This window comes from Nematostella vectensis, chromosome 9 (assembly GCF_932526225.1).
Source record: "Nematostella vectensis chromosome 9, jaNemVect1.1, whole genome shotgun sequence".
NCBI classification, from domain to species: Eukaryota; Metazoa; Cnidaria; class Anthozoa; order Actiniaria; family Edwardsiidae; genus Nematostella; species Nematostella vectensis.
Window position 1 is genome coordinate 2,801,748 of NC_064042.1, and position 24,811 is coordinate 2,826,558.

At 38.4% G+C, this 24,811-nt stretch overlaps 4 protein-coding genes across 4 annotated transcripts; 2 read left to right on the forward strand and 2 right to left on the reverse strand.

The window, feature by feature from the left end:
- Positions 1 to 451: 451 nt before the first annotated feature.
- On the reverse strand, positions 452 to 14,227 carry LOC5511619 (eukaryotic translation initiation factor 2A). The gene is made up of 21 exons (XM_001631951.3): positions 14,075 to 14,227; positions 13,892 to 13,961; positions 12,326 to 12,400; positions 12,137 to 12,255; positions 10,282 to 10,381; positions 10,078 to 10,160; positions 9,347 to 9,447; positions 8,949 to 9,066; positions 8,450 to 8,566; positions 8,229 to 8,297; positions 6,738 to 6,839; positions 6,312 to 6,352; positions 6,090 to 6,134; positions 5,102 to 5,190; positions 4,967 to 5,030; positions 4,074 to 4,155; positions 3,092 to 3,156; positions 2,511 to 2,630; positions 2,245 to 2,343; positions 2,024 to 2,089; positions 452 to 1,686 (listed from the first exon to the last, which is right to left on the reverse strand). Exons 1-21 carry the CDS (start codon positions 14,157 to 14,159, stop codon positions 1,621 to 1,623), a joined length of 1,776 nt encoding a protein of 591 aa, XP_001632001.3. The 5' UTR covers positions 14,160 to 14,227; the 3' UTR covers positions 452 to 1,620.
- On the forward strand, positions 14,227 to 17,750 carry LOC5511635 (SPRY domain-containing protein 7). The gene is made up of 5 exons (XM_001631992.3): positions 14,227 to 14,399; positions 14,624 to 14,740; positions 15,157 to 15,317; positions 15,694 to 15,796; positions 16,297 to 17,750. Exons 1-5 carry the CDS (start codon positions 14,285 to 14,287, stop codon positions 16,392 to 16,394), a joined length of 594 nt encoding a protein of 197 aa, XP_001632042.2. The 5' UTR covers positions 14,227 to 14,284; the 3' UTR covers positions 16,395 to 17,750.
- LOC5511620 (rRNA 2'-O-methyltransferase fibrillarin) lies at positions 17,689 to 22,892 on the reverse strand. The gene is made up of 10 exons (XM_001631950.2): positions 22,772 to 22,892; positions 21,985 to 22,035; positions 21,555 to 21,644; positions 21,424 to 21,480; positions 20,926 to 21,020; positions 20,656 to 20,832; positions 20,279 to 20,411; positions 20,093 to 20,205; positions 19,491 to 19,636; positions 17,689 to 17,792 (listed from the first exon to the last, which is right to left on the reverse strand). Exons 1-10 carry the CDS (start codon positions 22,875 to 22,877, stop codon positions 17,771 to 17,773), a joined length of 990 nt encoding a protein of 329 aa, XP_001632000.2. The 5' UTR covers positions 22,878 to 22,892; the 3' UTR covers positions 17,689 to 17,770.
- Positions 22,844 to 24,092, forward strand: LOC5511629 (ATP synthase subunit g, mitochondrial). The gene is made up of 2 exons (XM_001631991.3): positions 22,844 to 22,976; positions 23,701 to 24,092. The coding sequence occupies exons 1-2, from the start codon at positions 22,892 to 22,894 to the stop codon at positions 23,958 to 23,960; spliced, it is 345 nt and encodes a 114-aa protein (XP_001632041.1). The 5' UTR covers positions 22,844 to 22,891; the 3' UTR covers positions 23,961 to 24,092.
- The last annotated feature ends 719 nt before the right edge of the window (positions 24,093 to 24,811 follow it).

Here is a 24,811-nt window from a genome sequence, read left to right on the forward strand (position 1 = left end):
TCGAATCCTGGCTCAAACTGGGGATTTTTTCCGGGTTCCTGCCTTGAATCGAATTTGTCACAAGTGAGTTGAAGTTATTCTCCCGTGTTTCCAGTCTTCTCGGATAAGGACACTAAACCGGAGGTCCCGTCTCTTCAAGCTGCACTACATTAACCTGAACCGAAGGGACGTAAAAGAACCACTGGGGGACGCAATAAACCCTCTGGCAGTGACCACCCCCAGTGACAGTGCTTACTTACCGAGGAATCGGTCTCCTAGTATTAGCGAAAGCTACCTATAGGAGTAATATCAAAGTCAAAGTCAAAGTCAATCGAAACTTTCGGTTAAAGTGATTGTTATAAGTAATTTGCTACTTTTCCGAATTTCCAACACAGCGAGAGAACCTTCCATGTGTGATGCGCGTGCGCATGCGCATCATTAACCATTAATAGCGATAATCCAACACAAGATATTTCGATCCTGACATCGTTCATCTCAAGGTTTAAACAACAGCATTAGTGTGAATTATAATAAGACAATTTGGAAACAAAAAATACAGATTTCGTAGCATATACGCTTGACTTGTGAATTTACATATCGTTTACAATAAATTTAAAATATCATAAAATAATATGATAATATGATGGTAAGTCAACTTCGTTTGAAAGCTTCTTATAATTTTGGTTGCTGACGGTCGAAAGTACACCAAAGTAGACCTGGCCTGCTAATATTCGCGAATGAGCATGCGATACTCGGGAGTGGTCATGTGATACTCGCGAGTGACCACGTGCAGCTCATGAATAAGCAAGTGATACTCGCAAAAGACCATGCGATACTCGCGAGTGACGATTTTAGAGGGACTAGGTACTTTATAGAAATGACATTTTGTTGGAATAGGGGACTTGCGCTAAGGGGGGGGGGGTGAATAGGGGTATGTAAATCCGCCGATCCGCTACATTTTCGGGGCAAATCCGTGGATCCGCAGATATTTTAACATCTGCATGGTTTGAAAGATAAACAATAGCATCGATTGAAATTCATTTAAAATCCGAAGCTCGACTGTCAAAGCAGTCAAAATCCGATATCCGCACCCAAATTGTCAACAGATCCGTGATCCGCCGTATTTCCAAAATCCGCCAATCCGCTGAAATAATCATCAAAATCCGTAATCCGTGAGCATTTCGGGGCCGAATCCGCCGATCCGCGAACCTATTCCCCCACCCCCGGTAAGAGATCAATTGAACTTTCTGGGTGGCCAATTCAAACCAAAATAAATACAGAAATTGACTGCGTCCGTCACACCAGACAACGACGAAAAAAATAAACTATTTTAATAAAACTAATCCCTTTCTAAAAAAAAATCTTGCTTTTTTCGTGAGCACTGAGCTCTTTGTTATTGTCGCCGATAAAAGCCGAAGCGCGGGCGAGTTTGCCGCCGAAAAACGTGATCTTTAGCGCAGGTCCCCTATTCATCTCAAACATTTGAATGCCTATTGAGTTACCTCATTTTTAAGACTACATTATATATCTGTGTTCATGGTAGTTTTCTTCATACGTTCCTCATGGTATCAGAATTAAATAGTTATCCCGACCATTTAGGATCTCGACTACATGATTTGTCTATACCATAGATACGATAGGTCAGCTACCGATCTCCAAGGCTTTGATCTCCTTAAGAAGCGCATCCTCATTTTTCAACTTTTCAAGCTGTAAGACAAAAAGGTTATCAAAAGTGCATTCAAATACACTTGTTGATAGCAATAATACACCCTTTATAAGAACCTCTGCATTTTAGAGCACAAAAGACTAAAGAAGCAACATCTGAGAAATTTTGTGAAATCTCAGGCAGGACGTTCTTATTAAAAAGGTTCTTATAAAAAAGTGTATTTGCTAAGAAATCCTAATTCATTCGAGTGAAATTGTTGTTGATAATGATGGTGTTGATGATAATGATGATAATGATGAGGTCCATTAAAAGTCGCAGAATTGAAAATCGCAGTAAAAAAACATACAAACTAAAAACAAACAAACAGTAAAATCTCACCTGGTTTACTTCAAGCTGTTTTCCTGCTTTTTGCTGAGTTTTTAGCTCCTCAATTTGACGCAATTTCTGAAAACAATTTAGTAGCGTCAAGTTGCTTATTCTTTAAGATGGCCTAGGGATGTCCTTTGTAATATTATGCCTCTAGTGTGTAGTGTGACAGCCAACCCCACCCCTTTCCCCTCCCCCACGCACGCGCTAGCTACCGCTCTGGTGCCGTTTACCTTTTTGAGATTCCTGATTTTCTTTTCATTATCACCGCTGACAGCTGCTGCAGGCGCACTTGGGGACAGGGGTGCATTTTCAACGACTTGACTTGTAGGCTGGGGACATTTAAACGACGAAATTGATGATTAAATGGAGGATTTCTATTGGTGCAAAATATCAATTGAGGAATCATGGAGGATTTCTATTGGGCAAATTAACAATAGACGAATCATGGAGGATTTCTATTGGGCAAAATAACAATAGGAGATCACGTGGTGCAGACCTGGTTCTCCTCTTCCTGTTTGGAACGAGCTTTAGCTTCACGCTTCTTTCTGTTCTTTGCCGCTGCTTTAGACTCGTTCTCTTGAGCTTTCTTCAGGTTTTGAGGAAGTTCATCTTCGTGCTTTGAAATTAAAAATAAGATTATTAAAATGCACTTCAAAACTATGTTCTCACATATAATGTTTACTCTCGCTTGGCTACACTACTGGGTATTTTGAAATCATGAAATTCATGAAGGCAATGTGATTGCCAAGATCAGAAAGCAATAGGCCATTCCAGCTATAAGCTTGCGCGCGCATTACGATAGAAACCTACCTCAACTACCAGAACGCAGCGCAGCGCATTTTAAAGCTTGCCCTAAACGATGCGCCTGCTGCATGATGGTAATAGAGTTGATGAAGGTTCAATCTCGTTCCCAGGGCCCACGTACGTTTGAGCCAGCGGCAAGGTATAAGGTTTCTTGCTGCTGGCTTAAAGGCACTGGGCTCTGGGAACGAGATTGAGGTAGGTTTCCATGAGGAGTGCGCACGCGTGTGTATAGATGTAGACATATGGACATGGAACGGCCTAATCAATACTTACAATCTTGATGGCGGGTTTTTTGGCTCCTGCTCCTCGGAGGTGAGGCGGCACATAGGCACCAGATGCTGTTGAGGTCAAAATTAAAGATAGACCACCTACCCGACGACAGAGCAAAAAAATGGCAAGTTTTCCCGACATAAGGTCTGGTTAACGTCGGTAAGCTTGAATTTTTGCATAGAGGTTTCTTATGTCATGTAAACGAACATATCAAAAAGTGTTTTTTTTTTCTAATGGATTCGTCTTCGAGATATGAGGCTTGAAGTGCAATTTTCAAATGTTCAAACTATGAATTCTCGTTTTTAGGGCGAAGTCGGGCTTTGATCAGAAATCAAGCCAACTTTGCTCACTAATATCTAAATTTTATATCTTCTAAATTTTTTCAAAATTTGGAATCAAGCTTTCGGTCAGAGGAACTCCTTGTATCCTTGTATGCGGAATCTTGTGCTTATTTATTGAAAATTTCATGCCATTTTTTTGCTCCGTCGATGGCATATGTAGCCATTCTAATGACACAAAATTGTATTGCCATATACACAAATAAAAAAAAAATAAAAGCTTAAACTAATTATTTTCAATGCTTTGAAAGACACCACGCTAAAAACGGAGAATTTGAGACAAACAAATGGTCATTGAAATACATCTATCTTGCAAGGATCATATTGCCAAAATAAACACCGAAATGGACGCGGCCGTTACACAAGAGAGCAACAAAACATCTCTTAATGCAAATAAGCTTTTTATGAGTATTTCAATTTATTATAGCTACTCGAATAGACTTGGAATTCCGCTTAATGAACTGGGGTTTATATGATCTAGGAAAAAAATTGAAAAGTTTGGGCAAAAACATTTCATCAAGCATACATATACACTCATAGAGCATTTCATCAAGCATACATATACACTCATATAGCATTTCGTCAAGCATACATATACACTCATATAGCATTTCATCAAGCATACATATACACTATACATCACATACGTTTGGATTCTTGCGTTGCCTGTGCTTTTAAAGTGACAGGTTTCTCTTTGAAGACTCCTTCGGGGCATGGCTGCCAGGTTGCCTAGAAACAACAAATGAAAAGTCATTAATCAACTAATGTTCTCTCTTTCTACAACTACAACTTTGGGATATGCAAAATGGCTACAAGATGGCAAAATGCAGGGCAGTACCAAGCGGGGGTGCATGGGGGGGAGAACGCACCCCCCTCCCCACAACGGCCAAAGGTCCACTTCCGGTTCTCAATAGACGTGACAAAACTATAAAGCATATGCTAGATCACTCTGGTATGTAGCCGAATCCGACAATGAACGTCCCGTGGAGATACTGCTAAGGCAAAAAAAATTTTCCGGGGGTGGTCAGATTTTTAGAACTCCACCCCCGGTCAACTTTTTTTCGGATTTCGCACCCCCCCCCCCCCCCCCCCCCCCCCAAGAATAGTCCTGGGTACGGGCCTGAAATGCATCATTATATTATTTAACCTTAATGGAGACCTTAAGCAAGGACGACGACAACGACTAGGCCAAAGCAATCGAAAAAGATGTTTTTTTGCACGTGGCGACCAATACTAATTTAATTGCAATGGAAAAACCACAATATATAGTCAGAGACAGATAAAAAAATAAACTAAGGATATTATTTCTACAGTAGCGGATGTAGTGGAATATACAGTGCAAACGTCCGCGTCCTCAAATGACTGTAAAAATTAAAGTTTTCACGTCGTGGTTTCATGGAAAACGGCTTAAATGTATCAGACAGAACGCATTTTCACATGCTGCTATTGAATTCTGAATCAAATTCCATTGTTTTCGTCCGTCGTCGTCCACGTTGCCGTCATCGTTGCTTAAGGTACCTAATAAAGCACTGTTACTTACTTGCCACAATTCCTTGACATCTGTCTGATACTTGAGGGCTCCTGTATAATGCCAGATCTTGAAACTGAAAGATGAGCAGCAGGTGTCAATGGGTTTATTTCAGGGTCAATAGGTTAACTCGATTTTGTTACTTACCCATTGCCCTCACGTAGCCGTGGTGCTGTTGTCGCCGTCAAAATGTGTTCTCCATCAGGAGACCATTCAAAGTATGTGGTATCACTTGCCTATATTACAAACGAGCATATCTCATATATCAATCAGGCATATTCTCTATATGTACTTTTTATTCAATAAAGTGGGGGACTCTCCATAAAAACATGGGTGATCAATCTATCTTTTAGGGCATATTCTACCATCTGCGGTCCTTTAAACACGAGGTTCCACTATAAAGGGAAAGCTCCTCCCACCCCTGGGCTCAAGAACAATAAGTTATCAATCAGCCGTCAATGTGTCAACATGTCAAGACAATTGCTCTGAGCGCTAAATTCAAATTTCATATTCTGAACCTAATTCCAGCCGTCTGAGGCCCCGAGAAAAGGAATTCTACAAGAGACATATAATTTGTGACTATGCTAGCTTGGTAGTGTTATGATTATGATTGCAAATTCGAGCCAGGGGGTGAGGGGAGATTTACCTTTTATAGAGTAACCTTGTGTTTAAGGGTATTCAAAGATTCTTTTTATTCTGCTATCACGTAGGGGGATAGCAGAATCTAAATGGTCCGTAATGCATGAGACCTATTTTACAGTGAACCAATACGTCAATTGAGCACTTTTTATGCTTTTGGCTTATGTTGGTAACTATGCCCTATCCCTGATAGATATGATCACCACCATCTGTTTTATGAGTTCCCTCCTCAAGGCCATCAACCAGGGGTTCTTGAGAGGCTTGGACAGGCCCTTAGCCAGGGAGGGGGGGGGGGGGGCTCCAGAAAAAACCACCCCACTCGACTAGATGGTCCGCTCAAATGACGGAAAATTGAGTACCACTGGAAGCTAGGGCGAGCTACCTAGGGGAAAATAGTCCGCTTAATGCTCAAAACCCTGGCTACGGCCTGTTGAACCACCTGCAATCTTAGAAGAATAAGTATATTGGTATATGAGTGTTGTGCCCATTACTATACCTGGGGTTTGCTTATCATTTTCAAGTCCTTTCGGCTCCAAAACTCCTACAAAATGTAAAAGTGTAAACACAAAGTGTAAGCACACCATAAGGCTTATTTCATGCCCACTATCCATGGACATGAGATAAGCGTCATATTTAAAAACATTATACTGCAAAGAAAAAATGGAGATGGTGAGTGGGAGTTTAAAAGGTGAAAAATTTCCACAAGCATCCGACTCACCATCCAGCCTCGCAGATTGCCAAATCCAGTCAAACAAAGAAGTGCAGACTGTCAAGGATTATCAACAGGTTGCAAACTTCACATAGAAGCAAAATAACACTAGATTTCAAATCTTAATTTGTCACAGGCCTATTGAGAAATAAAACAGCTCATCTGTTTGAGTATTGAATTACAGAGAATCCTATGATTCTTATGAGAAATACAGTATATCAGGGTATAAAGGGATACTTTTAAGTATCTTTCTTTAAAAAAAAAAATATTGCAAGGTTTAAAAAAAAAACAGTTGGAGTAAGTATAAAAGTTTGAGGGAGGGGTTGGTGAGTAGAAACAAATCCCCCACTTACTGTGCCTCCTCTCCCCAATGCACATATCATAGCACAGGAATCCCACCTATTGCTGATTAAATTCAAACTTGAAGAAGGATATTGTTTCCATGTGGATTGTAGTGGATTTCGTTCCTTGGTCCTGTTCCAAAATCAAACACTGCATCACAGCGATGATTGTAGAGGGTCGCTTTCGCCGGCATGTCTGCAAACTGTCAAGTGTCTATTATTTGGTTTAGGGCTAGGATGGCCCAGGCGTGTATATATCACACGTAACATTTTCGGTTTCTGGTTGATCTCAATACACTAAATTCAAATTATGGCATCAAATCTATCATCTATCAAATATCTAAATTTCCTTCATTTCAGAAAAGCCAAAAGCATGAATAATAAAACAGGCCACCCAGACAAGGTTTTAACACCTCAAAATTTAGAGGAAATTCTTCCATATAATTGACGTAGACCTACTATGAGCTATCTTAACCCATTGACTCCTGGCTTTTTTGGAGCTGAATTTACAAAAAACAGACTGAAAACAGATACCTCCCCCCCTATTCTGAGTTTTATACAGCCCGTCAAAGTCAAACACAGCTGCACCTAGTCAGCGGTATCCAAGCTTTCCAACAGTGCTTTGCGGTCCCCACTTTTAATCCCTCGTCGATGTGCTGAAGCCAGCACAAGTTGATGGTTGCTTGTATTTTTCATCAAAAATACAGCTATGAGCATATTAGGAGAGTGTCTCAGGACATCATGAAGTCTTTTGGGGCATAATTGAGTGCTTTGCTTATGGATATTTGCAAGCAAAGGTGGATTCATGATGATTTTTTCTTGTTTGGCTTTGCCCGGATGAGAAAATAATTTTCTAATGAATCACCACAGCTCTCCTAAATGGTGTCTTTTCTGAAACCAAATTGATTCCAAAATTGTTTACACTGCTATTCTGGGTCTGTATGACCTGGAATTGATTCGTTTGGCTTCGGGGTGAAAAGACTTATAAAAAACCATCTGACTTTGGGGAGAGGAGTGTTGACTGGCCCTCCCCTCGTGAATTTTCCCCTGGATCTCCCATAATGCTTTGCAATACGTAAAGATATTTTCGTGGTTGTACAATCCTTCAAGGAATGAACATTGTGTTTTGAGGCCAAGGAAATGTACCTGGAGGATCAGAATAAAGGTATCTATTTGTGTCTTGAGCTGTGTTTGCTGATTTCTCTCCCTTGTGTGGTATTTTGAGCGTTTTATTGAGAGGGGTGATTCTGCTTTTCTCTCCTTGTTCGATTTGAGATTTGTCAAAGAACCTGTGCTATTATTTGGCTTAAGAGTAGATGCCAACACCTTGGTTGGATGCATATCTGCAAGACCATTTATCCCTTAGACTGATGCCTGAGTATCTTCATCTTGTTGTGTTTATTTTGAATTTATGAATTTTTTGGGTTGTGGGTACTTCCCAAAGCCGGTACAGGCCGGTTCAGGGGTCAATGTGTTAATGACGTCACTTCAAGAAGAGTTTATGCTCTGCTATGAAATCAAACCTTGCTTACTCTCATTCTCCAACTGTCTGTTCTCAATTTCAATAAAAAAACGTAAAGGATACAGCCATACACTACACAGAACTCTTGTGAAGTAGGACTCCATGCCACATCATAGATAGGCCCCTTCTTGCCTTTAAACATACAAGCCCAAACAGCGTTGGATGAGCCAAAAGCGCAAAAACAAGTATTTAAATTGTATTTTGAATGGTGTATTAGAGGATGACATTCCAAATTTCCTCCTCTTCTGGCCATTTTTAGTAAAAAAAAATACTGAATAGCGTACCTAGCTGAACCATGCTACTCTCTCCGCTTGTGTTGACACAATGTAGGGTCTGCTCTCCGTAGTACGAGGCACCTGAAGCATCTACCTCAACAGAAGTGAGCACAAGAGCAGAGGTTCCTGCAGTAACAATTCCCTATTAAAATAACTGCAGCAGCATTTATAAAGATTTTCTTAGAGAAGTTTTCTTAGAGAGAGGGTGCTGCTGAATGTGTGTGACCTGTCAATATGCAAAGTACCAAGTGCGAGAAAGCATCCTTTTTCATCAGCTGATTTGGGGAGACTGTTACGATATTTTCATTGGAATTTGGTGAATATAAAGAATAAGCATGATTTATAAAATTCATGTAAAGAACAACAACAATCTACTCTAGGTTTATGATTATTCAAAAGTCTTTATATTAAAAGTATCTCAGTTAAGTTTTTCCATAAGAGAAAACATAAATACAGTGAGATAAATATAATAATAGAATAAATAGAGTATTGAATCGGTTTAACTAACCTTTCTTGTTCCACTTGATGTCTACCTTGTCAGCCTTGAAGAAGCTCTTATTCGCCAGCACTGAGCCGGGGTTATCAAAGTCTGGATGTTGGAATAGACGCACAGCAGAAGGGGCTCCCTATCAACACAACAATCAGCCAGGGGGGTCATATTGGATAGCTACCAGTGGTAACAAGCTGCCTACTTCAAGAATCAGTATCTTAATAATAATTATAATCATAAATGAAAAAAAAAATGGTAAAAAAAATTTATTAAGATCTTACAAAGATCTTTCTAAGAATCTTATATTGTAAGAAATTTGATGTCATTGGTTTTATCAATTAACAAACCTCAGTTAGAATATTCTTATCCTTCTTATGGTGTGGTTTTGCTGAAGTTAGGGTGATAAAGAAATTTACCTTTGTTCCTGGTACATATGCTGCTATGGTGTATGGGGCCTTGCCGTGAGAAATCTCAAACGATCCTACTCCTTGCAGTCTTAACTTGCTTGCAATATTACCTACAAAATTAAGAAAAACACAAATCTATGTAGCCTAGATTTTATAACATCAAAGAACACAATCCTCTTCCTTCACTTAAAATTGTTAACATCATACATGCATGTGTATAAATAGCCTGTTTGCAGGCCGTACTCAGTGTTATCATCGCGGAAAACCGGGGGCAAGCCCCCGTTTTTGCGCTAGCCCCCAGGGACCATGCAGCTTAAAATAAAGATGGCACCCCGTCATCAAACGGAGATGGTACTCCACGAAGATAACACGGAGTACCGCCTTCAAGCAGGCTAGTGTATGTACCAAAACTGTCAAAAAATGATCCATCATTTCTTCAATGGAGAACACTTTTTTACTCAAAATAAATATCCAGGAAATCCAATTAAAAGCATGAATGCATTGGTTGGTGTAAAAACTTTTAAATTGCAGAATTTAGCTAGGTTAGCTATGTATTATTGCAGAACAGGGGTGCATTTACAAAGGGTGCATGCACTCTTGTGTGACACAGGTACAGTGACAAACAGTTCCGATTGAACTATAAAGAGCAGGAGAATGAATTCGTGCTCCTTTTCTTAATTGACTACTAAAAGCCAAGTCTAAAGTAGCTTCAACTTAAAGGGACAGTCCCTAGTACTTACTGAAATCCCCTCCATGGAAGCAATGCACTTCATTAGACACAGACCTGGCACACACTTCCTCATCATCAGTCCATCTTGGCTGCCTGTGGTTGAAAAGGGAAAAGATTGAAAGAGGGACCCTAAATCTACCACTCCTGCAAATGTTTTTCAAGGGAGAATCTGGAAGAGTCTCCTCTCCCACCCCTCCCAGAGAGTAGTTTTTACCAGGTATCTCTTTTCTTTTGATAAAATGCAACTATGGCTTGACCAGACTTGATGTCCCAGATCTCCAGGTTTTTGCTGCCATTTGGATTATCCTTTGAAGCTGGAAAAAAGTGGTTTAAATCAGGTGTGTTTCTAAAATATGAAGTAGAGTCAAAGAAAAAAAACTGTCATATATTGTGATGATTCTCTACTCCAAAATATCAGAAAAAATAATAAACACAAGGTTGAAATGGTACGTATATTTAAGGTTTTGTGAAAACAGAGTACCTTCTGGCTTAATTTCTGTGCATACTGCACATAATTTGTGATTTTCACGATTTCAAAAAATTTGCAAGCCAAACTTTAATCTCACGAAATTTAATGGATATAGAAAAATTTGTCACAGAGATTGAAGGTTCTATTAAGACTCTCATAGTAACAAAACTATTGATAACGCCTCAAAGATTAATTTCCCTTATATCCGCACTAAAAGGGCCACCAAGTTGTTCTGCAGATTTCTGTATTTTTTTCTGGTCATTTTACTATATCAGATGGCCTTGAGCACGGTGTTGCGCATCAGAGCGTAACAAAAATTCTAACGCTAGGTTTATGATTATAACTTTGATCCCGAGAAAGCTACACACTTTTTATTTTATTTGGATAACGTTTGTCTAATGTGCATCTCGAATCCAAAGTATGAGACAGTAAAAATTTCAAAAACATTAAAAAATATATCAAAATAAAAACAGTGCCATCAAAACGGGCCGTTTTAAAGCCCATTTTTATGAACATTGCTCCATCTTTTTGCTAATTAAAAAGAAACTTTTTCTTTTGTAGTTTGATCAATGTCATAAATGGAATGCACTTGAAATTTAAGATGCTGTCTTTTTTATAGAAAGAGGAAAAGAAATGTGAACAGACGGGAGCGATAAGCAGCGTTAGAATTTTTTTCGACAATAGAAAACACAAAACGTCGAATAACATCGCCCCTTTTTTTGCCTTATTTTGTCCTTTTTGCCTTCATCGCGCCTTTTTTTGCCCTTTTGCTTTTTGCCCATCACGCCTTTTTTGCCTTCTTTGCCTTTTTTTGCCCTTTTTGCCTTATTTTGCCATTGTGCTCTTCCTGCATTTTCATTGTGCTTTTTATCCCGAATATTAGCGAAAACAAGTGCGAATAATATACATACTTTTCTAGACGTAATTTCAGAAGAAAGGAATGGCTGCTGGCAGCCTGTTGATATAATTAAACTCCTCGGGTATTTGTCTACTTTCAGTTCTTGCTTCTCATCTTCTTATGCAAGACAAGAATTCTCCCCGTTCGAGTTTGAATATTGCAAACGTTAAAGCATGGAGAAATATACATTCTATAACGAAAATAATTTTAGAAGCCTAAATTGTTCAATGATAGAGCTCCCATAATCTGAATTTTCCGAAGCTAGATTAAATTTTGATTTTTTTTATAGCAGGATTCTAGAGAGGCGCGCGATAGGGCAAAAAAAAGGTAAAAAAGTGTGCGATAGGGCAAAAAAGGCAAAAAAGTGCGAGATAGGGCAAAACTAGGCAAAAAAGGCAAAACCCATTTGCAGCATTCAAATGTTATGCAGAAGTTTATGATAACTACATAACGTCCATACTTCGACAACAAAATATCGAGGTTTTCTATTAGGTTAGAAAAATAGTATGACTATTTTTAAAAACTACGATAATCAAACTTTTTTATCCCAAATTCCGGATATGTATAACGCAATACTTAAGAAATAGCAGTAAATCTAAAACGAAATGTTGAGAAATTCCTTGTTGAGCCAGGCTTGCGCAACACCGTGTGCAAGGCCAGATATTTAGGCTCAACTTGAAATAATCAATAAGGAAGACTTACTGGTGAAAGGCTCCCATGTAGAGAGATAATTTCCCCTGGGGGAGAAACTAAGGCATGCTGTCTTGGTTTTTGGAAGTTGGTGGACCAGAACCCCAGTTAATGTATTAATGATATTCACACTGGAAATTGAGAATAAAATTAATTATTGACTACATTGTGAATTTATTGACTACACCCATTATTACTTACCATTCTCCATTACACCAGCTGAAGAGAGAGCCATCCAAGCTGAAAGCCATTACTCGGCATGTTGACGATGGATCACTGGTAAGAAAAGGGAAAGTTAATAACAATGGATCAAAAGAAAGCCTTTAGGAAAACGATTTTATATTCTGTTTAGCTTATTTGTCAAAAAAAGAAGAGGTACCCCCTTTCCCTACATTTGCTCCATCCTTTTCAAGGCGCACAGGATCTATCCCCCTTTTTGGCCAGCCCTTTGTGCCTGCTATGTAAGCTAGTAATTCCCTAAAGCTTTTATTTTCCAACTCACTAAATGAGGACAATAGATTGGGGATTGGTGATATAGTCACCAATCAAGTGATATAGACCATTTTCACAATGTTGCATGTGCATCCAAAATACAACAGACTGGTGGGCAACAGCTTATCCAAAATGCAGGCGAAGCAGTATTTGACTCTAGCGCGAATTCGACTATAGCGCCCTGACAGCATTTTCTATAGCTTTGTCTGTAAACCCCACTTCATAAACTATTTCATATAAGTGGTCTGTGGCATTTTGGATATGTGTGCGGCAACATGAAAATGGTCTACTGATAAGTAATCCAGGCATAGGGGATTACTTATTACACCATTATGTGCCACCAATCAGAGTATGTTTAATGACTTTTGGAGCAACTTCAGAATACAACTTGTCTTTACACCTTAATTTCTAAAGAATTAGGCATTACAACGAGATCAGTTAAAAAGTAAACACTAGAAATATGTATGGAATGTTTGTTTTGACCAATCACTCACGCGATATTTAAACAGTCAACAAGAAACATGTCTCTACAAGTCTAAGGGTCTGAATTCTCACATCTGATTCATCAGAAGACAATAAATATTCCACCCATACCCTTAGGTGTTCATGGTTTTACTGGTTGCGTGTGTACAATGGAACACACATATGGGCAGGGTATTCAAATGTTTAGCTATGACTTTTCTTTGTTAGTTGAACTTGGACACTCCCACATCTAAGATCAACTGCACCCCCTTCCCATTGTCATCACCAAATTTGTTTGTTTCATCACGTGGTCTCGAGGATCTTACAACATAGTGACACATAACTCAGGCCTGTAGCCAGGATTTTGAGTGGGGTGGTTCATTTTTCCATTTCAGGGGACCAAATTTCTGGTATACCCTCCTCGCCTTATTAAATTAGGCAACCAATACTTCAAATAAATTCAATCTTGTATTTAAAATGTTATTAATAGGATGCCTTCTAACATATAGCGATAATAATAAAGATATCAATTTATAAAAGATTTGTATAGTCATTTTAAAGAGGTATTGATGTGCACGGTATATCCTACCAACTTTTGTTTTGTCAACTCTGAGCTGACCTTCAAGCCGGGTGGGGGGGGGGGGTTCGTCCGAAAACGAAACCCCCGAACCTCCCCCCCCCCCCCCTCGGCTACGGGCCTGATACTCCTGGATAAACCAAAGAAGTAAAATCCAATTCTCACTTCGACTGATTGTTAATCGATAATCATAATGTATCCGCATTGAATATTAACAATCAATTCACATAGTTTACCTGACGAAATTCGGATTCGGTGCGCAAGGTGGAGTTCCTTCCACCATAGAAATGCCCTGATTCCCTCGCACTAAAAACAACACAACAAAGCCAGTGAGTATGATGAATAGTGTATTATTAGATCGTAAATATTCTGTTAAAAGCTCTCACAAAAGGACTCAAAATAAAATAAATTGAACTCACGTGCGATCAAAGGTGCTTTGGCAGCCATTTTTATATTTTTGAGTCGAGAAAGACTGGACACCACGTTGCAGCACAGGGACCCCATATATCACAATTCTTACGGGCTTCCTGTGTGGCTTATTGCGCTCTAAATGACGTAAATCTGACCTAGTCTCCCTCGGGCTATGAGTTGTAATATTGTAATGGCGGCTGTAAAGAGTTAGTCGAGGGATGGATTGGACGAGTTTAGGAGCAGTTTTCTGCTGTTTGCGGCGCTACCACGTACAGAGGAATGTCAGGGAAAGAGACGAGCCATGTTTTGTTCAGCTAGACACGTCACATATGGGTAAGCATTGCTTGTTTGGCGCCGATCACTTGAAATGCGTCCGTCAACAACCATTGATATTTACACGAAAGAATGAGGAAGAAGATAAACAATCCTAAAATAAATATTCAAGTCAGAACTTTTCCGGTAATAAAGTACTTGTTTTAACTTGAGGTATTCGGTAGTCTAGCTTATCTTTGTTTGTTTTTTTCTCCAGCTCTCTTATGTTTTTGTTTATTTTTCAGGGAATGAAGTTGTTATTGTGAAATCAGGTCGACGAATTTGTGGGTCAGGCGCTGCGTTTGCAAATGCTCCAATTTTACAGAACAAATGCTATTTTGAGGCAAAAGTACAGTCTGGAGGTACTATACTTACTTAGTATGTAAGATGAATCTTGTATACTTCCCAGTGAAAAATGTTTATTCAATGCAAAGAAATGGAGAGCATTACAGCAAATAAGTGCAAATAATTGATTGCGGTCATTACAAATGTATAAAATTCATGCCTGTGGTTTGATAGCACCTGTGTTTGAGAAAAGAGGAAGTATTGAACATTTACTTAGTCCAGCCAATTTTGATGTCTGTATCTATCTTTTTAGGAGAAATTGAAATATTCTTTATTACATACACTATCCATTTTTGCTAAAAGAAAATTAACTTAGTTTATTCTTATATCTTCTCTTGTCCTGGCTAAGTTTGTCATATTATTATAACAGCTGTCTGTAGAATCGCAGTCACAACAACAAAAAATAATAAAATTGTTATATTTTACTACACAGGCGTCTGGGGAATTGGAGTTGCAACAAAAAGTTGTGATGTTAATAAAGTTCCTCTGGGTACGACACCAGAGAGCTGGGTACTACGATCAGATGGTACAGTAGCACATAATGGAAAGATATACCACAGAATAACAAGCATCCCAGAGGAAGGAGATATGCTGGTAAATAAACCATGTAGACTGTTAACTAATCCATGATTAAACCCCAAATTTTGATTTGTGAAAGCAGGTTAATATGTTATTGAGTTGTGAAATCCTATGACCTACTTGGCCCATGAATTAACAAATCTCTCTAGCATGAATCATGATTCCAGACTTTGAAATTCATAAAACATGACATTTGTCTAAATACCATACAAAATATTTTAATTATTTGCATTTTTTCTTAAATTGTTTTTTGTTCTTGTACTCCTGCATACTAATAGGGGAGTACTCCTCTTCTTGCCTTGAAACACTGCTCGTCTCTTTTTCAGCAACATTATTGCAAAATTCTAGGTCCTTTATCCTTGACACAATCAGAAAATGTTTATTTTCCCAGGCATGTACATTTGATCATGTTGAAGTTAACTTCTACCACAAGGGCAAGCATCTTCACTGTCCTCTTACAGGATTCAAAGAGACTGTGTATCCTATCATATACGGTAGGTATCTTCTACTGAAGGATAACATTACTGCAAAAATAAATGATTTCAGTCATGGTGGATCACCCCTTGTGATTGTTGAGGAGGGAAGCTATACTCTCCTGGTATTTTTACATAGTTATGATGTTTTACCTAATAACAACCCTGGAATGGTTTTTAGCTCCAAACCCAAAATGGAAACAGCATGTTCTTGCAAGATAAGTATAGGTGGCCCTGTTCCATCACTTAGCTTTCGTAGTTACTTTTCCATCTGCAGAGATACCTTACAACACTGTCGTAGCACCTCTACTGTAGTTGCCACTACCCCCAGTTTTTTGTCTAAATTTGTAGGGGCATGGCTGTGTCCCCCAGTTTTCTTTATGTCTCTGTATTATGATCCTCTGTATTTTGAGGCCCACTGTGATAGTGTACAATGAATGTCAGATGAGAACTAGTGGTTCTTTGGATAATCAACCTACCAGCATACCTCAATAACAGATTTTCCCTTTTCTTTTTTTTAGTGGACGATGGGACCATCGTGGATGTCAATTTTAAGGACTTTGTTTATCAACCTCCTGATGGCTTTAGTGCTATTATGTTTGAGAAATCACTTCTTTGATAACAAGAGGGTTTTTTAGATTGAATTTCAATTATTTTAAATTTTATAAAATAGTGAGTTCGCACCTATCAGGCACAAGCTGATATGCAATCTGAGGCCATAGCTAGAAATGTTGTTGTACGTCATTTTGTCTGATATGTCTTTTGGGGAGGAGAGAGAGGTTGGTCTTTCCCCACTGGTTACCAGGTACATGCCCAGGAATTGCTGGGGGGAGGGGTATGCAGTCATAGGTATCATATGGGGGGGGGGGAAGAGGGATGCACAGGGTAAACTTTCGAAATGTGCGTATTGTCAATTCGTCTCTAGGAAGTTCATGTTTTTTAATCTGTTATGGACCTATTCTCCTAAAAATATACTTTGATTGACAATGTCAAGATAAGATTTTGAACAATTTAGTTGCAAATGCTATCATTAAGTCACTAACTTTAATCCATCATTTCAGTTGGGATTTAAATTGGCTCAAATTTTATAAATCCTAAATTAAAGGTGGCTCAAATATATTTCTATTATCAAAAAAATACAATAAAATTTCTAAGATACATGCAAACTAACTTTATGAAATTATTTTTACTGTACAGAAGTTAGGTATTCTGCTTTTGTAGATTTAACCGGAAGTGTTTTTTAATTCATCACAGTAGCATGTACATTTGCAATATGGAAAAAAATTCCAAAATTTCCAAATAAAACCAAATGAGAACTGTCAAGCTTTTGTGTAAGTATTAAATATTTAGGGGATTGTTCTGCTTTAGGTTTTGGATTGGCTTTGAGGTAGAAGAGCAACTTTATTGTGCTTTACACATTCTACCACTTTAGTGTTATATACTGTACATTACTAGCAATGATTAGAGTGATTTTCACAAACCCTCTAACTAAACTTTAGCGTATTACAATTGTGATCTGATTCTATTATTCTCATTTGTGTTTTACTGACTATTGCCCTTAACTACCACACTTTGTTTCATGAGTTAATGAAAACCACTATCATAACCTCTACTCTAGAGTGTTGAGCCCTAATTAAAACCTTGATAATGGACACCCTCACTTTAACGAGGCACTCAAGAATACCCTGTCCTGGTTCTGTAACACTTAGCCATAGCTTACGTGCAGACGTTTGTGTTTTGTCAAAGAAAAAACCCTGAAAGGTTTGCATCTTAGATTGGCCCATTTCAGTCGCTTCCAATCCAAGATGCCTTTCAAATATATAATATTGTTGGCTTTTCTTTGATAACAAAACACTTATAGCCTGCTTACAGGCTAGTATGGTAATAATAGGAAACATCAGCACAGAATACAGTTATGTAAAACATGGCAAGTTTATTCTAGGAGAGATGATAATAAAATACAATGATAAAATGATGAGAGAAAGATTGCTTGTACTACGTCTTCTTTGGGGGAGCCCTGGTAAATAAATGAAAAATAACCATTAGAGTATTCTACAAGTTTATTTATGCTACACCTAAGCTACTTTTTACTGCTGAGACAAAAATCAGAATAATTTTCAAGCTATTAAAAAACGCTTTTTCAACTTAATTTTCAGCATCGAAATAAAATAAGCTAGACAAGCTTGAAATTGAGAATCAATTTTTTCTCCTTGTTTAAGGCGGTACAAAAGGAAAGACAACTTGCCTTTAAATTTTAACAGCCGATTGCATATAAGATTAATAAGAAGTCCTGGAAATTTGAGCGTCTTAGTGCTTTTCGTTTTCGAGATATTCCAAATCAAAGTTGCATTGCGAAGGAAAGTTTCGCACCAATACTTTATACTCAAGCTTTGAAAACAATGGCCATCAAAGTGGACCCATGCAGCTTGTTTGACACATTGACCAAATCCCCTTTCCAAAGTCAGGATTCCCAGGAAAGGATTTAAGTTTTGTCATCAGGCTGCTCGTGCAAAACAACAGTGCGTTCGATCTTCTCGATCCTTCGTTGTTCTCTTAAAACGTTACTATGTCTGGGGAGTATAAATTAATTTTGAGGCTGTTGAACATAAACAACAAATTTTGTTTCACATTATGCTAGCAGAAACTGCATTCGAACAAATCTGTGAGGCGATAAAGCCCTCCAGGTCATGACCCGAGCACTGGACTCTATTGTTCTCTGTGACAGTTGGTATGGGGCGTCTCCAGAACGGCATGTGATGGGTTTCGCAGAAAAAATAAGCTTCATATATGGTTATTTAAGCCTTATAAAGGGTGTATTTTGAATTTTTCCCCGCTGTTTTCGATACATCAGGCTCAGGTTTGACAATATGCAAACACCTTGAGCGTTCGAGTAAGTTCCTGAGGAATGTGGTGAAGAAATGCGCTTAATTGCCTGGATTCAACTCGAATCCAGGCAATAAGTATCAGAATTTATTCGATCGAACTGAAACTTGGCAATCAAAAACTAGACACAATCTAGAAACTTTTCATCAGAGTGTGCCATCGATTTATATTTCAACACGGAATAATCTCGGGCGAAATTTGAATTTTTATTTTTCTCAACTAATTTCTTGCATTTCAATTTTTTTGGCGCACTCTGATGAAAAGTTTGATTTTATCCTCAGGTATATACTAAATTTATTTTGGGTTACATTGTAACGCGAATTTTTTAGATATGAATAAAATAAAAATTTTTTCATGAAGCCGGATAATGTATCTGTTTGTTGTGAAAGTTTCGATCATTTTTATACAAAAGCAACGCAATGCGTGTAATTTAGGGTAATTTAAGCGCGTATTTGCCTTGTTTGCCTTTCGTACCGCCTTAAGCTATCATTTTGTACTCAAATCACAATAGTGTTCTATCATCAATACTGCATTTTTATATAGTTGGCCTACTAATATGCTATAAGTAGATCAGTAGCGAAAAGTGCCACATTTGAAAGCCAAAAAATGGCCAGATCATACAATGTTTTGGTTATACACATTGACCTCATTTTCCAATAGTAATATTTGTATTGAAGCCCTTGAAGTATACTAAGTGCCAGAAAATGGCAAAAAAAGACAGAATGGACATGTTTTTGGTTATACAGATTGACTTGCTTTAGGAGTAACTGTTAGATATTCTTATTTTGCAATAGTAATATTTGTATTCAAGCCCTTGAAGTATACTACACACCTGTAGGTGCCCACAACTACAGCATGGTCTCGCTCATATGGTTCAAGTGTTAACTGTTCCTGAGGCTTCATCTTTTCTCCAACCATTTTCTTGACTTCACCAGCAAATACTGCAGCTGGTTGAGCCGTCGAATCAATGCAATTGGCCTAAAGAATCAAGAGAGCTTTTAATAACACCATTATTTTGCCAGGGACAAAAATCTTTGAGAGATTTGTCTGAATCTTGCCCTCAGCCCACCCTTACCAACACTGTGGCATAGGATGGGTCCCTTAGCTGTCGGCACACACATGAAAGCTCATGCGTACTGAGTGCGCAAGGATGATCTCATCATTGGGCAATTACTTAGGCAATGTGCTAAGCTACAGGGGTCAAATTTAGCAGCTGACTGCCACATTTACCACAAGACTTTTTTTTCAAAATGTATCTAATAAATACTAACCAGCTAACTAAAAAGCAATCCCACACATGGGCCTTGAAGAAGGTGAAATTAGAGCGTAACATTAATACTTTGATAGGGAATATGTAGTTGCTTATTGTTTTTTTAAAGGGTATCACAATACACTAATTGAATGACAAAGAAAAAAAGGTTTTCAATAACCTACCTTGATAGAAATAACAAAATGTCCTCCATTTTTCAGGAAATTGTGTGCGTTGATGGCGACTATTCTTGTCTGGTCAGGTTGAGCCACATCAGCGAATATACAGTCAACCATTCCTAATGACCATCAAACCAAACCGCTAGTCAAATACTATTCCAGGTTTCACAATTGTAAACACAGAGTACTTACCAACGAGCATTCTGTATTTGTGAGGGTGCCTGGCGTCTTCGATGATAGGTACAATATTTGTTCTTTTTTTGGCAACATTTATAAGATCTCTGCCAGATCTGTGAGAGAATTCTACAGCATATACAAGACCCTCCTGAGGAATCAAATAAAACAAAATAATTAGAATAAAAAGAACCTTACAGGGAAAGAAAACTGCATAAAATGTAGTTAGCAGAAAAGCCCAAGTTGGGTATGATGAGAAACTAATAATAAAAACTTGATTTCTTTTCATGTGCAAATGAATATCGATGAACATAACACAAACGGCTCATGTTATTTTATTTTCATTTAAAAGGGCACATAAGAATAACTGTTTGCATAAACTTAGATGTACTTACTGGGCCAACAATGTCAGAGACATGTGATACAGTTGTTCCCGATGCAGCTCCAAGATATAGCACCTTGCTGCCTGGAGGCATGTGTATTTTATCCACCCCACCAAGAATAGCAGCAGCCAGCTTTGACCTAAAGGGATTCCACACTCTGTATTCTATCTTTTCCCCTTCAGCAACACCCTTAAGTAAAAACATGAGACAGGGTTAATATATAGATTTAGGTTAAAAAAGGAAGGGTCATCTTTTGTGGTGTAATGGGACCACTCAACTCACATCAACACTGATTTTCTTCTCTCCATAAACTGTTTCCCCTGGGACAAGATTTTTTGTGACCAGTGCATCCTCTTTTCCTCTTGCAATGAAAACTCCTGCAAAAATTCAATGCTTGTTAACTATTGGAAGGGGACCACTTGATTTCTGATGGGAGGTAACAAATTTCTTCCCTGCTTTATTTATTATTTTTTTTTTTACAGCCAGCTAGCTTACTTGATCTTCCTCTTCAGGTCAATGTGCATTTTAGCTAAGGGGTGCTTGTTCAATTTATGAAAGAGGGTTGGAAATTATGTCTGATAGTTTGTCTGATAGACTAGTTGTTTGACAATAAAGACTGCTTATTTTTCCAATAAAAATTAGTCATTGACTTCGCAAGCCAGACAAAAAATCATTTTATATTTAAATGGTAGTATTGACACTTTGAAACCATTCCTAAATATATTTTTTTTGCAATATCCTGCCCTGTGCAATACTTATTTCTTTCTAAAGCTAGTATACCTTCATGTCTGTGTGGCTCAATGGAAACGCGAGCCCCTCCTCTGAAACCACCTCTTCCTAAACAACACAAATAAAAGAATTTATGAACATGCCATTCTTTTTACAGACTGTACTTATTCCCTTTAACTTACCACGTCCACCTCCTCTGCCGCCACCCCTTCCACCGCCTCTAGGGCTCTTGAATCCCCCGCCGCCACCTCTACCTCCTCCTCGGCCACCACCTAAAAAACATTAACGGGTCAAACAAATTACAATAAGGAACATCAAAACCCCAATATCCCTGGCAGTCTCCACCGATTATAGTTCTACCATAATTTTGCAAAATTCAAGCCCAGCAGGTGACACTTCTGTACATCTTGAACATCTTAAACAAGATAGTCAAATAAGCCTCTTTAGGGAAGGAACGATTAGGAAAAGACTAGTCGTATTTTTTTGTATTATTGACCAAAATAGTACTTTTGGAGAAAGTTTAATACCCTTTCGAACTCTGCCTAATCTAAAATGGCTTATTGAGCAAGATGACTTATCATATGGAAACTAGTATGGCTGTAAAGCAAATACCTCTTGGGCCTCCACGGCCTCCACCTCGTCCTGCACCTCTTGGTGAAAAACCTGCAAACCAGATCAAGGTTGGTCAGAATATTGGTGCTTATCTAACCAAACATTTCTTGTTTGAAAGGATTTTTTTACAAAATATAATGCCGTTTCAAAAACTGCTTGTCTGTAACCTAGCCAAGAAGGAAAGTTAAAAATAGTTAGCTGATACGTATCTCAATTACTGGAAGAGGGTTTCAAATCCATTTTTCAGTGTTTTGGAAGGTATTACAGATTTTGGCAACAAAATCAGGCGTTACAAAAAAGAAAGCATCTCAAATTTATAAGAAAACTAAAAATATGATGTTTTCCTATGCATTTTTGATGTTTCATCTGTTGTTTGGGAATTTCAAAACTGTTGTATGCTACATTTTCTGTGCAAACAATCAAAGTCTCTCTGTTAGATTTGATACTAGAGTATCAAATCTACCAGCTCACAATTACAGCAACGCAAGGGGTCTTTCAAAGAAACAAAGTTTAACAATTAATCTACTTTTAAGTCGAATAGTGTCATCTATAGCTAATGCAAATTACTGTAAACCTCGGTTGAATTTGCTGCCGAACCAGTATTCGAAGCTTGCCACATGGTCAAGGCGACCGCGAACACTTTCATAAATTTCGGTGAATTTCAATATACCGAACCAAGCAAATATCCTTGTAAGTGTACTATAGCTATTCCCTTAGCTAACTGCGTAAGTTAAATCTTGTATCAGGGGTTATTTCGAGGAAACCTAGCGAGTTTTCGTCACATTACCTGGTCTACCCATGTAGGCTGCTTCTTTTTCTGCACGTGCTTCAAAACAATGATATGCGCATGCGTATACGGCCGCGACGCATGCTGGGTACCGGCCTCCGTCCATGAGAGAAATCCAAGATGGCGCAAAGGATAGCCAAGTTGGGATCGAAAATCGCAACACAAGCGCCTGCTTTGGCTACTAGGCTAACTTTTCAGGCAACTGGTACGTTTTTTAATAAGTGATTGATTGATTTATGTTAAAGTATTTTGATTTCTGTTTCATTTGATCCCGTATTTTTGTGTTGTTTTCGGAGGAGGTCTAAATTTGATAGACACCAAGGCTCATAAATGACCAACACAACAGTGGCTGTCTGTAACTGTCCCTCGTGTTGTACTTGTGTATAATGCATGTCCTTATATATATGTACCTTTTTGCCCCTTGATCCACCCTTGTTAATGTGATATAATTTGGTCCCCCACATTTGAAGCCTGTGAGAAATAGTCCCTACTATAGACCAACTATTCCCAGTAAATCATACTTGCCAACCTAGAAAGTACAAATACAGGGAGATTGTGCTTCAAATACATGACTTTATGAGAAGTTCTCGATGAATTTTCCCGGGAGATTACATTAAATGTATAGGAAGTTTCCATTTTTTGGCCGGGAGATGAAGGCCAAAAACCTTTAGCCTCCTGCAAAAACAGGGGGGTTGGCAGGTATGGTAAATGTAACTGCAACAAATATTTCCTGTAAGCACTTGACATAATTATGAAAAATACTGAAGCTTCTAAAAATGATTAGAAGATCTTCAGCTTCTAGTACTAGCACTAATACATTTTCCGGTATCATGAAAGATTGCTTTTTTTTTGCTAATAAAATCAAGAAACTACCATTTTTAATTCTAATTCTCTGCCACATATTTAACATGAGCCTTTCACCTCTAAAGCTACTGCCAGAAAGGCTCAGCCTATGCTGGGAAAGTTCTGGACCAATGCAAGAGTAGAGTTGGCTCCACCAATGCCATCTGAGTGGCCTGCAATCCAGAAGTCCTTCATGAACCTCAAGGATGCAGCACTATCAGGGAGGTTCCTGAATGTTACCGTCAAGGAGGGTGTGGCCAACACGCTGGTTGCTGCAGAGATTGCGTTCTGGTTCTACATCGGAGAGATAATTGGCAGACGAAGCCTCATTGGCTACAATGTGTGATGGATTGATAAAGATTGTAAATTTGTGTTAACTTGTCTGGTATACTACTCTGTGTGATGGTATTTAATATGCCACTCTTGAATGAAGGGAATTTGTGGCTGTGATCTCTTTCAATAAAGTGTTTTTATTGTTGTTGATTGGGTTATTTACTTACTTTGTACCCTGGTTCCAGAGCTTCGAACGTCTCTATTTAGTGGCCAGCAAGTTTGAGACAACAACCTCGCTGGCCACTAAATAGAGAGACATTTGAGGCTCTGGAACCAGGTACTTACTTTGCTCCTTTGACCTTTAAAAAAAAACCAGGTTCAATTACATGCCAATGTGTACAAACAGTAACCTCAATTCTAGGATCGCAAGAGTGCCCTTACTTGGTGCTTTATCTCTTGTGACCATTAGTGCATATATAAAAACTGGACTATTCTAAAAATCTAAGAGCAGAGAGTAGCATATGAAACACTTTCTAATACATTACATTCTAGTACATTACTAGGGAGAAAAAGATAACAAATGATCATTTAGATTCTTGTTTGGTGTTTGTGTGTAAACACAAATTGCTGGCTACTGACACCGAAACCCCAGTTGTCCGCTTATCTTATTCCCAGAGTCCGAATCATCTTTCCCGTGGACCCCTGACGCTCACCTAAGCAAATGACAACTTTGAAGCTAAAATTTGCAATTGTCCATTGTATACCCTTTCTTATAAGGGGAAAGCTAAATTATGTAAGTCTCTCATCAATAAAATTTGTCCCAAATTTGCTTTATACAGATAAAAATGCATCACATTCATTTAGCTGATGGTCTGCCTGTGGTTTAATGCAGATCTGGGTAATCTCCTGCTGGTTATGATTCCA

Bases quoted from the DNA above. Each gene is read 5' to 3' on its own strand.
- LOC5511619 (XM_001631951.3), bottom strand. From the start codon at position 14,159: ATGGGGTCCCTGTGCTGCAACGTGGTGTCCAGTCTTTCTCGACTCAAA. The intron at 9,448-10,077 runs GTAAGTACTAGG...TTAATTTTGTAG, and splicing joins CTTCCATGGAGGGGATTTCA to GTAATATTGCAAGCAAGTTA. The intron at 8,567-8,948 runs GTTAGTTAAACC...TTGTTACTGCAG, and splicing joins CATCAAGTGGAACAAGAAAG to GAACCTCTGCTCTTGTGCTC.
- LOC5511635 (XM_001631992.3), top strand. From the start codon at position 14,285: ATGGATTGGACGAGTTTAGGAGCAGTTTTCTGCTGTTTGCGGCGCTAC. The intron at 14,400-14,623 runs GTAAGCATTGCT...TTTATTTTTCAG, and splicing joins GCTAGACACGTCACATATGG to GGAATGAAGTTGTTATTGTG. The intron at 15,797-16,296 runs GTAGGTATCTTC...TCTTTTTTTTAG, and splicing joins TGTGTATCCTATCATATACG to TGGACGATGGGACCATCGTG.
- LOC5511620 (XM_001631950.2), bottom strand. From the start codon at position 22,877: ATGGACGGAGGCCGGTACCCAGCATGCGTCGCGGCCGTATACGCATGC. The intron at 20,412-20,655 runs GTAAGTACATCT...TTGATTCCTCAG, and splicing joins TCTCTGACATTGTTGGCCCA to GAGGGTCTTGTATATGCTGT. The intron at 17,793-19,490 runs GTGTGTAGTATA...TTTATTTACCAG, and splicing joins GTAGTTGTGGGCACCTACAG to GGCTCCCCCAAAGAAGACGT.
- LOC5511629 (XM_001631991.3), top strand. From the start codon at position 22,892: ATGGCGCAAAGGATAGCCAAGTTGGGATCGAAAATCGCAACACAAGCG. The intron at 22,977-23,700 runs GTACGTTTTTTA...TCACCTCTAAAG, and splicing joins GCTAACTTTTCAGGCAACTG to CTACTGCCAGAAAGGCTCAG.